The sequence below is a fragment of the Plectropomus leopardus genome, chromosome 13 (assembly GCF_026936395.1).
Source record: "Plectropomus leopardus strain MGB_pleo_1.0 chromosome 13, ASM2693639v1, whole genome shotgun sequence".
In the NCBI taxonomy this organism is placed as follows: domain Eukaryota; kingdom Metazoa; phylum Chordata; class Actinopteri; order Perciformes; family Serranidae; genus Plectropomus; species Plectropomus leopardus.
Genome location: NC_142188.1, coordinates 32,257,529 through 32,269,696, shown reverse-complemented (window position 1 = coordinate 32,269,696; position 12,168 = coordinate 32,257,529). Strand labels below are relative to the sequence as shown.

The 12,168-nt window shown below is 39.3% G+C and overlaps 1 protein-coding gene across 7 annotated transcripts in view; it reads right to left on the bottom strand.

Moving 5' to 3' along the window:
• Positions 1-12,168, bottom strand: part of birc6 (baculoviral IAP repeat containing 6) — a 143,995-nt gene that overhangs the window by 30,866 nt on the left and 100,961 nt on the right. For all 7 annotated transcript variants that reach the window (XM_088086964.1, XM_088086969.1, XM_088086967.1 and 4 more), the window contains exons 65-66: positions 3,500-3,722; positions 1,723-1,868 (exon numbers count right to left, since the gene is read on the bottom strand). In XM_088086964.1, coding sequence (XP_087943090.1) covers positions 1,723-1,868; positions 3,500-3,722 — 369 coding nt within the window. The remainder of the gene's footprint in view (positions 1-1,722; positions 1,869-3,499; positions 3,723-12,168) is intronic.

The window sequence follows — 12,168 nt, the reverse complement described above, 5'->3', positions numbered from 1 at the left end:
TGGCTTCTCTCAGACATATTTCTTAAAGCCTCTATGGTAATTAAATGATTATACATCCGTCAGGGCCCTCATGCTGCTCACCGCATAACTCAGCGTGACTGTGGAGGCCTTAATCGTATGGATTTCTTCATGTGAAGAGACATGACACATATCTTTATCCCCCACATGTACACTTCCACCACAGCTAATGGCATTCCCCGACCTAAGTGATCAGTGAGATGGCTGTTTATGTGGACCCTACATAAAATTTCTCTGAAAGGAGCTGGGAGGAATGGGCGGGTGGGGAGTAATTAGTACTGTGTACTGTGTAGCTACAAGGTAATGGGGGAGGTGTGATGTTTCATCATGCAGTGGACATTTTATTGATGGCGTTGCTTTATTAAAGTGACAAACCGCCGACTACAAGGATCTCCTTTCCGTCTTATATCTCCGTGTACAAAACAAGTAAAGACACGTGTACTTTGGCTTTTACATTTCTTCAGTCTGCATCTGGAGACACAGCTTGAAAAGACTGCATATCTTCTTAACTGAAAGAACCACAGAAGTCGAGTTTAAGGCGATAGGGTAAATTTGACCTGTAGGTCAAGTTAAACTTTTACCAACAGGACGATAGAGTCCTTGATAATATAAAATTAAAACTGAGGCAATTCAGGCTTTCTAGGGAAGCTAAACTTGGGAGACCCACTTCTGTGTCCTTGCAACAAGAAGACCGAAAAAAGACAACAGATGAGGATGTGAGACAAAAATGGAGAGAGGGCGATAGTGGAGCTGGGAATTGCTGAAATAACACAGATCAAACTTGAATTAATTGTACGCCTCCATGAACCAGTCAAGTTGAATTACAGTTCATGTCCATGTCTGTCCAGACATCTGTAGCCATGACAGTTGATTACGCTTCAATTATGGATGTTGCCGCAGTGAAACTACAAATTCTAGAGCATGTATTCTCCAAACAGACTTCCCCCCAGCAGCACAGAAGATCTATACAATTAGCACAGTTTCCCTCGAGGCCTGAGATATTGCATTTGCAAGAATAATACAGACACAAGGTCACATTCACCTTGACCTTTGACCACTAACTTCAAATCAATTCATCTGTGAATCAGAATGAACGTTTGTGCCAAATCTGAGGAAATTCCATTAAGGTGTTGTTAAGATATTGCAGCCACAACAATAAAACATACTCAAGGTCAAAGTAACCTTGACCTTTGACCACCAAATTCAAATCAGTTCATCTGTGGCTCAAAGTGCGTTCACTTTGAGCCACAGATGAACTGATTTGAATTTTCGCAAATTAATTTGTGCCAAGTTTGAAGAAATTCCCTCATGTTTTTGAGAAAACAAGTCAATGAGAATGAAATGGATGCAAGGACAAAGTGACCTCGATCTTTGACAATCAATATCTAATCAATTCATCATTGAATCAAAGAAACTGTTTGTGCCAAATTTGAAGAGATTCCGTGAGGGAATTTGACAGATGGACAGATAAATGAAAACATATTGCCTCCGCCAGCACAGAGGCATGAAAATAAGTTAAAATACTCAACACAAGACATGTCTGACATGAAACTGGGCTTGTGTTGGCCATTTGTTTAAAATGTACAAATACTAATATCAATTCCTGAATGTTTTCAGGCTGTGGTTTACATCAAACAGTACAAAAAATCAGCTGCCACAGTGCTGGACAACATGTGGCCACGTGTGTGTGTGATGAATACATACCCTGGTTGGCTTGCCGTAGGCTGGTGGTAGCAGCGTAGACTATCTCTGCTGTCCTCTGGATGTCAGGCACCAACAGAGTCAGACCCTCAGGCTCTGGGTCTGAGCTGTCAGTTTTCACCACACCTTTACTCTTATCTTTCTTTGACCTGAAACACAAACAAATACACATTCAGCCAGACTGTATTATCAGGGGGTGTTTGATAACTTGGTTTTCAAAGAGAAATTTTTTGAAAATGATTAATTATTCAAAAGAAACTGTTTTCAGAAGAAATTGTAGCATTCTTTAGCTATCATGTTACACATTAGTTTGGTATAATGCTCATTTAATGACTGAGGATGAGAGTAAAAGTGGGTACAATGAAATATAAAAAAAAAACAAAAGGAAAAAACAAAAACAGAATTCCTCGACAAGGTGAAAAAAAGGCAAAAATATATATGTTTGTATAAAATGGCATGGCAGATTCTTTCTCCCAAGACATTGTAGAAGCTTTGTTAGGTGACTTCCCTTTCCACACAAGATAAAATGAGCAATTCCCAACACCTCCTTCAACACATCTGTTAGGGATTAACCGATTGGTATCGCGTCTCTGATCTCGACATTAGCAGGCTCTCTTTGGGTGAAAACCAAAACGTAGCAGTACATGGGAATTTAGAAGGAAGTGGAGGTTTCATCTGAACCTGGATGCAATTGTATTAACGCATTTGTAAAGTGAACACTACTTCCAACCTGTTCTGGACTGAGAAGTTGTACCACAGCTCAACATCTGCAGAGCAAAATCTGTGTTCTGACAAGTCAATATCTGTGTAAGCATCATACTAACAACACAGTGTGGTCCTTGGATTCTTAGCGAGAAAACAGAAGATTAAAAATGCCACTGATATACATGCAGAGGAAAACATGAAAGTTCATCTTGAGGTACACGAAACAAAAGTCTAAAAAGAACATTTTTCCTGCACTTTGTTGCATCTACTAGCCCTTAAAGGAGCAGTCTTCGGTTCTAATCCATTACACTTTTTGTCAAATTCAGTGAGATTCCCGTCATGATCTGCTAACTGTCCATTCTGAGTCTGTGTTAAAAAATAAATCAAGTGTTCATTCGCAGGCTGGCTCTGTACATGGAAAACAAATGGACTGAACCACACAACATTATGCTGGTTATTTCTGAAAATACCATTAGATCGGTTCATAATAAGGCACTCTGACATGTATATATGCAGAGTGTATGTATACCTGAGTACAGTATGTTGTCAGGAGGCTTAAAGGAGCTGTAGGTGAGGGCAATGAGCGTACGCGTGTGGATAACATCTCTTACATTATCTGCATAAGCTACAGCAGCTTGTGCACAACGAAGGCAGTGTTTTTCCTCCAGTGTAGTGGGTTTTTTATAGTGAGATTTAAGACTTTTCCTGTTGTAATAAAACAAAACATTTGTAGACAGCCCCCAACCACATCAAAAAGCAGCTCAGTGGCTCAATCTCAAGGCATGCTCTATGCCTCTTGGGGTGCATTCACATCATCCCGGGTGCATTTTAATGCCATGTGTGAACATGCCAATAGATGTAAAGGTTCCCAAATCAGCAGTATTGCAGAGAGGAGGAGAGTGAATGATACCAGAGTGTTAGGGTCACGGCTGGATCAAAGTATTAAATCAGACATCACTCCCTCTGCATTAAGTCTGTTTTAGCCCAAGTTGTAAGACAATTTTAAAATTTAAAACCTGAGAAAACAAATGATTCCAATAATCATTTACAAGTAAACTAATTTCAACCATCTCACCTGAGGCGATTAGTGTAAGTGTCCACACATGTCTTCATCTTGGCCAGCAGCATCCCCACAGAGGTCTGTCCCTCTGAGTGTTCTTCATCCTCCTCCTCCTCCTCTTGTCCTGGGTCTCCAGAGAGAGGCAGCAGTAGAGGGACCAACGCTGTGCAGGTGGAGATGGCCCTCAGCAGCTCCAGGAGCGCCCGATACAGGGGCACATGACGAGCCATATCCAGAACTGCAGAAACAAGAGGGATACAAAGTGTTAGATCATCCAAAGACAGGGGAACGCAAAGGAGAAAGATTCTCTTTTGTTCTCTTCTAACAAGAATTATAGTTTTGCTGTTGTATGCCTCCCCAAATCAGTCAAGCTGCAGTTATAGTTCACATCCATGTCTGTGATAACAAGAATGCTTTACACATCTTCAACCCGGCGGCACTGAAGATCTATACAATCAGCACAGTCTCAAAGGTGGACACCAAAGATTCATTCAGCAACTGACCAAAAGTCTCCCCTTCTGAGTTAAGACATTGAGCAACAGCCCGAAAAGTGATTTTGCAGAACATTGTGATGCCACAGTGAAGCTGACTTTCCACCACCAAATTTAATAGGTTCATCCATGAATCAAAGTGGATGTTTGTGTCAAATTTAAAGAAATTCCCTCAGGGTTCATTCACAATAATAAGACAGACGCAAGATCACAGTGACCTTGACTTCTGACCACAAAAATCCAAACAAATTCATCCTTGAAATAGAGAACATAATGAGCACAGAATATAACTTTAACCTCTAGGCCACTAAATGACCCTGCAAAGTGCTTTTAAAGGTAGAAGGAAACACCCTCGGAAGTTCCAGGGTATGGACATTGGCACAGAAACCATCACAAAAAGTGTAACATTTCTGATCCAGGGTTGAATGAGAACTCTGTGTTCTTCCAACGTCAACAGTAGCAACACAACTAAAACCAACTCTGTAAGCTGTACTGACAAATCATTTAGTTTCCAAGCTGATGGAAAATGTTACAAATGTGTTTTTCTTGTAGCCTGAAGTGATGCTGTTTGCGGTGCTCAGACAAACATGATGAAACACTGTAAAATCTGACAAGTTGACTTAAATTATTTGACTTAAAATAATTTTGGAAACTGATTCCTTACAAAAGGAAAATAAACATAACAACACATTTTAATTTATGTTTACTGAATATCTCTGTGTAAAGTTTAATCTGAATTTTGCTGTAACTTAAAAATGACAATGAAAATTAATTCATTTATTAGTGTTAGCAACTTCAGTAAATCAAGTTAGCCTGACACAACTTGATCATGGCGAAAAGGATTTAGCCAATGATGAAGTCAGGAGATCTGTAAGTTCTGTTTCATTAACATGTTTAAGAAAATACAACTATGATACAGATATAAGGCACAGTAAACTTTGTTTACTGAAATTGCTAATACTTAGAAAGATTGATTTAACTAAATTTGTTGTTTGCATTTTTAAGTTGCAATAACTTCCCAAAATTAAGTAAATGTAACTTGATTTTTAAATAACCTTAAAAATTAGATTAAGAGTTAACATAACTTAAGATTGATACTTAAATTTAAATTACATTTTTTTGAGATTTCCTAACATTTTTCTCAAGTAAAATCAACTTGTAAGATTTTACAGTGACGGGGAAGATTGCTGTGAGATAACACTGATTGTGGAGAGACTAAGTGTCACTGAAATACGGCAATATGACACACAGACAGATAGACAGTTCTTTGAGGTAGAAACCTTATCGGAGTGGACATTGAAAATGATCAGATTTCCAGTAATGGATTTTTTGTCATAGGTAATATGCATTTCATTAAAAGTAACAGAGATTAAGGGAGCTACTGCATTACCATGCCCGGCCATCTGCCTTTGCCATCAACTCTCAAAGTATTTGGCAGATAATTTCCCCTAATAAATAGATTAATTAATTGGAAAGAAAGAAAAGCTGGGGGTGTCATTTTTTTGGAATTATAAAAAGTGAAAGAATTAATGAATGAAAACAGTGGCAAAATGTCCTGATCGGGAGATGAAGAAGGGACTGTATGGATGGCAGAAATGAAGATTGAGACTGATGAGATATGTCCCGTGTATGTGTGTGTGTGTGTGTGTGTATGACTGTGACAGTCAATGGTCTACCTCAGTCCCTTCTAAATTAACAAACCAAACCTGACAGCTCCTGCTTCACGCCCACAACCCAGGCCTGAAATAACAGCACGGAGAGCGCCCTGCAGCCTGAGGCAGCCGGAAACGTATGCTAAATAAAGCGTCATACTTGGCAGGAAACAATTTGGTCAAAGGATAATATTAAAAAAACAGTAATGCCGCCTTGCGGTTCTTGGCCTCCACTAACCAGTCAAGCTGCGGTTTAAAGCCACATCTGTCCAAACTCAGATAAATTATGTAGTGTAGACTTTGAAAGAATTCATCAAAAGGTATTGAGTGGGGTTTTTTAATGGCCAGAAAACATTAACCTGTCACCGTGAGGTTGACTTTTTATAATTTGTATACAAAATTCCATTACTTCATTATCACATCCATTTACACATTCATGTTTTATTTTGAAAGAATTAGATTATGTATCTTTATATTATGGCCAAAAATGTGTTTTGTATGTTCATAGTGACCTTTGACCATCAAATTCAAAACAGTTCATTGAAGAGTCCACGTTTGTGCCAAATTTCAGGAAATTCCCTCAGGGCCTTTTGGTGAAATCACGTTAATGGGGATGAGATGGATGCAAGGTCACAGTTAACTTGACCGCTTACCTTCAAAATCTTACCAGTTCATGCCTGAGACCAAGTAGATGTTTGTGCCAAATTCGAAGAAATTGCTTTAAAATGTTTTTTTAGATACCATATTCATAAGAATGAGACTGACGCAAGGTCATGGCCACCTTGACCTGTGACTACCAAAGTGTAATAAGTTCATTGTTGAGTCCAATTTGCAGAAATTCTCTCAAGGCATTTCTGAGATATCCTTTTAACAAGAACGAGACAGACTGACAACCAGAAACACATAATGCGTCCAACTACGGCTGTCACTGACGTGTTAGCATTAAAACATTCTTTTCCAGGTTATTATTTTTCTTTATAATGGTCATGAGGCTTTTAAGTTTAGTCCCCAAATCTGAAATTATGCTTACACAGATCTGATGTTAATAGGCAAAATAATCAGTGACTGAAAGCAATGACTTAAGAGGTAGGCTTGACCTTCAAAGGGATTACAGAAATGGTAGAATTCACAAAATATCTCAACTGGTTTTTATCACCACCAAAGAGAAATAAAATCCGATGAATGACTAAAACCCTAACCCCTAGATGACTAGAATACTTAATTTAGTCCCAAACTGTAATTTTGGTGTAATGGGCTACTCCTGGTTTGTCCTCACAGACATGAATGTGTCTCCCTGTCAGACATGGAGGTAAACTGAAGCAGCAGGCTTCTACCTCTAAAGCTCCAACCTGCAATCTCTGCCAAAACAGAAAGGCTGACCCTGTAGAACTGACCATAAATATGTGATGTTTGGGGTGAGAAGGTGTTCGACATTTATTGTGGTCTGCAGCTTCAGTAACTCCCAATTTGAGTTTGACAGAATTTGAATTATTTTGCTGTGCAAAATGCAGAGGGGGAGGCCATAAAAACATTCCATTTGCTGTTCTGAACACCAGGTAATATCACAGCAGACAGCAGCAACTGTGAGGTTGTTTGGATTCAAAGGGAGATCTGCACAGTTAGTATGAGCAATGTGGTCTACACTGTGCATTAACAGATTAACAAAAGAAAACAGAATGGCAACAGAATGTTAAACTTTGACAGAAAAATCAAAGCGAAATGACGTGATGTTGGCTACACTGGGTGTCAGAAAAGAAAGTGGAAAAAAATGTCATGAAATTACGACTTGGACTGAAGACAGGACTATTGTTCCTGTTGTTGTAAAGGTGTCATATATTCCCATGAGGGATGGGCCTCTAGGTGGCATGACAATAAAATATAAGAATTTATTCATTCATTGTCGCGTTTTCTTTTACGGAGGATTCACAATTGCAATGACAGGACTCGCACAAGCAACAAAAGTTCCCTCCCGACACTATTTTGCAAGGGCACCAGCACCGCATCTTGGATTGTGATTGATTTTAAGAAATACAAAACATGTCAGATAATATTTTCCCCCTTTTGCAGAGTGATAATGCGTGCTTCAAGACCCGAGACCACTATGAGAAGAACGGGCTGAAGAAACAAGTTTTAGTAAGAGATTTGCTTGTGTCAATGCTAAAACTAAATGAGAAAAACAATTTGCAAAATGTCATCCATGGCTCTGTGATGGGTTCATTTTCAGCCACTGTGTGTCGGTTGGCATTGAGCAGCATTCTGAGCAGAAGCCAATCAAACGCGAGAGTCTGTTGAGACTGTGAAGTAGGCATCAACAGGCTGACCATGTAAACAGAATCATTTTCTGAGAGGGGCCGTCTGGTGTGTGTGGAGGTACTTGTGCATCCGTGTGCTTGCCTTGAAGTGTCAGCCTCTAAATAAACAGCTCTTGTTTGTGGCTCCCAGACTGTTTTACATTTATATTGAAATTCCCAGCTCCCCACTGTCCTTATCCCAGTATCTGCACAACACTGACCTCCCTGGGCTTTAATCTGCTCTCAGATCCTTTAACCAGTGTCTCTGGATGACACCTAGCATGGAATTCCAATCCCTTTTACTTACATCTATGTAATTACTGACAGCATTTGTGTGCAGCTCATCAGGATTCCTCCTCCTGCTCTGTGTCAATGTCACACTGTTACTTTCCCTTCACTGCGGGTAATAAATACCAAGGAGACTCTAATCAAAGACTGAAAGAGAGACAAATAAAACTGAAGGGGCAACAAGTGAAAAAACACTTTTTAGATTTTTGAACAAATGGCAAATAAACAAGGCTAGATGGAAAAGAATGCTGGTGAGTGCCAGAGACAATAGGATGCACTTAGGTCCTTACCCATCACAGAGCCTTTATCTTCTTATTTTTTTCCCAATTTCCCCATTTTCAGACATTGAAAACCCTCTGTTGTAGCAAAATAGATGAAGGACAGAAAGGTATTGTGATAAAAATGATTCAATGTATGAATAAACTGATGGATTTGCTCTTTAAATGTAACACGAGTTTTTCTTAAAGCCCTCCGCGACTCTAAAATGGGTTTTTCTTCTGTTTATGTCCCCTTAAATGTCTGACCTTGACTATTCTAACTTGCATCTGTGCAAAGTTTATAACTAGAGAGGTGTGTTCACATTCCTCTAGTGAAGTGGGCAATGTCTGCAAACTTTCCTAAAATTTGAGATTCAACATATGCAGGGCAAGCTACACTAAGCATGTCATTAATACGAAAGCCAAAAAGAAGTATTGGTGCATGATGTCAGTCAGTCATTTTCTGTAACCGCTCGTCCTCATAAGGGGGGGGCTGGAGCCAATCCCAGCTGTCATCAGGCGGAAGGCGGGGTACACCTGGACAGTTCGCCGGACTATCGCAGGACCGACACATATAGACAGACAACCATACACACTCACAGTCACACCTAAGGACAATTTAGAGTCACCAATCAACCTGAGCTGCATGTCTTTGGACTGTGGGAGGAAGCCGGAGACCCCGGAGAGAACCCACGCAGACACGGGGAGAACATGCAAACTGGCCCCCGCCTGGAACTGAACATGCCCCCGCCTGGACCAAACCCCATTCCAACCGGGATTTGAACCAGGGACCCTCTTGCTGTGAGGCAACAGTGCTAACCACAAAGCCACTGTGCCGCCCTGGTGCATGATATCAGCATGAAATCAGCATGTTGTCCGATATTATCGTGCTTCACTAATGGGCTGCCATGAATTTTGGTATCAGCATTTATGTCCAACGATAACTTCGGACAAGCTAAAACAAAGATTCCTCATTTACATCAATGCACTGGTTTCAAACCATCTCAGGAGTGTTGTTATAGTGCCAATATTTAACTCGTTATTCAAACTGAACATGTTCGAGGTACAGAAACACATGATCCTATTCAGTTACTTTAAAGCTCAAAAGAGCGGTGCTGAAGGAGCCTAAAGAATCATGGAATTTAAATAGTGGTCAACAGATTTTCGGTGAGGCTGATTTTGTGGCCGACTTTTTAAGAACTTTGACGATTTTTAGCGTTTTATTTTAATGATCGCAGATAAAACTAATGAATTGAAAGTGCAAAGAAAGCATAAGAGGAACTTTTACATTGTTAAACCTCAGGGCTATATTTTTATCTTTTTCTTAATTTTCATTTGACTTTGTTAAAAAAAAAAAAAGTTTTGTGTTGGACTTTGTTATATTACAAATTCTAAATATTGACAGAAAAATTTTCATTTTTATTGTAAATGCATATCGGTTCCAGACATCAGGTATCGGCCTCATTAACTACTGTTAATTGCTATCTGTATCTGCCCTGAAAAAGCATCAACTGTCAACCCCTAAAATGAAACCCTCTGGTGTTAAACTACAAACACACAAAGGAAAACATAATTTGCATTGGCTTTCCCTGTCCTGTAAATATACTCACTTTTCCATTTACAGTATTTAAAGAAACTCAGTGATACAGAGCAAAGAGTCAGGAGAAAAAAAAACAGAGCATGTTCTCCTGTTCGCCACAGGACAAGCGCTCGTCCAAAGAGGCTGGACATCCATCACAGCTATGACCATCTTGGTAGTGCTGACCTGCAGTCATGGCAGTGCTACATACAGCCAGCCTCCACTCTCTGTGATTTAGGGTCTTTGGGGGGCCTTACAGAGATGGGCGCTGCGAGTACCCATGTTAGATGCTGGTGCTGATTAATAGTTAATGGGGGGCGCTGGACATGAGTGGGAGCGCCTGGCGATGAGTAAGCGAGGCATATATAAGGGCTGCTTGAAATAAAAGCACTTCTGTTGGAGTTTAATGTCTCCCTGTTCACCCCTGTAGCGTCACCTAGTGTCAAATCACTTACCTCACCAAAGCACTGTGTCAGGAAGCTGCACTCGGAATCAGGCTGTGAATCATCCACAAACACACACACCCACCAATGTACACATGTTTAAGGCAGAATCGAAGACTGATGTTTGGATTTAGATTTCCAAACTTCCTCCCCACATACTGCTTCACTCATACACCATACATCAGCACCTCTAAAACTACCCTGTCATCACTCTGCTGTCAAATAACATCATATTTGCGACTAAAGCATCCTGGTTCAACATGTTTTTGGTTTTAAAAGCAGGACATTGTCCAGTGGCGTAAGGTAGTTACAACAGGCCCCAGGGCACATTATTAAGATGGGCCCCAGTGCACGCTGTGCTGCACAGATAATTCACATGTATATTACCCAGCAATCAACACTGCATAACTATATAACAAAAACACTATATTAAAATAAGAAATTATCCATTAAATTCTATTGAGACTAAAGGTTTTTGATGTAGTCCATGTTTTTCTACAGATAAGTATCTCTTTAATGTGCACTGTTTAACCCTTTGCAACCTAAGAATATTTCATGGGAAGAAGACAATGAGCAATGTAAGAAGAAAAGACTGCAAAATAAGCAAAAAAATAGCAAGAAAAATTAGTAATAATTAGCAAGAAATTGGTAAAAAGTACTGGCTGTTGAACCCATATCTCAAATCTACAAATTCTGAAATACTGCAAACATTCTGGTGTCAATATTGGATGACATGGATTTTTTGTTTATTATGTAATTCAATTTTTATATTCTCACATCTGTTTATAAACTATTTACTAATTTATTCATTTTTGTTATTTTTATTTATACTCATTTGTTAACTTTTTCTTTTTTTTTTTTTGCCCTGTTTTCTCCTGTCTGTTTTTATGTATTCCCTGTGGAGGAAGCTCCTGGGAGGGGGCTCCTGGTTTAAAAAAACACATTACTGAACAAAAAAACAAAAAAACACTGAAAATGCATCTTTTAAGGGGCGTCTGGTGGCTCAGTGGATAGAGCAGCGCCCCATGTGCAGAGGCTGAGTCCTCGCCGCAGCGGCCGCGGGTTCAAGTCTGGCATCAACCTTTTGCTGCATGTTTCCCCTTCTCTCTCTCTACCCCTCTCATGCTCACACTGTCCTGTCCATTAAAGGCAATAAAAGCCCAAAAATATAATCTTTAAAAAAAAAAATGCATCTTGTAAAACCTTTCCATTCATCTATAACACATCAATAGAATAGAAATATTGGACTATAAAGTACGTGAAAATTACATGAAAATTAACTAACAAAAGAAATAATGAAATGAAATGAAAAATTAAAATGAAAAAGTGAAAAAAAGAAATGAAATATAATTAATTCTGCAACTTCAGTTTGTATATATAATTATGATAATATTAAATTGTATAATTGAATAATTTTCTAAATCCACTAATTTCTTACAATGTCTGGAAAATTTCCCACCATGTTGCTTATTGTCTTTGTCCCTTGTTTTTGGGAGAAATTGCACCAATAAGGTTCAGAGGCTTAAATACTCGTGAAAAGCATGTGAAAGCAGCACTAGAGAAGTGATGTCTCTCCAGGTTTCACAGGGTTAATATAGAGATGTGTGTATTATATCCCTTTAGACTTCATCGCTCACCTGTACAAGGACAACCACAGCTTGTCTTTGATACAGTACGACCAAA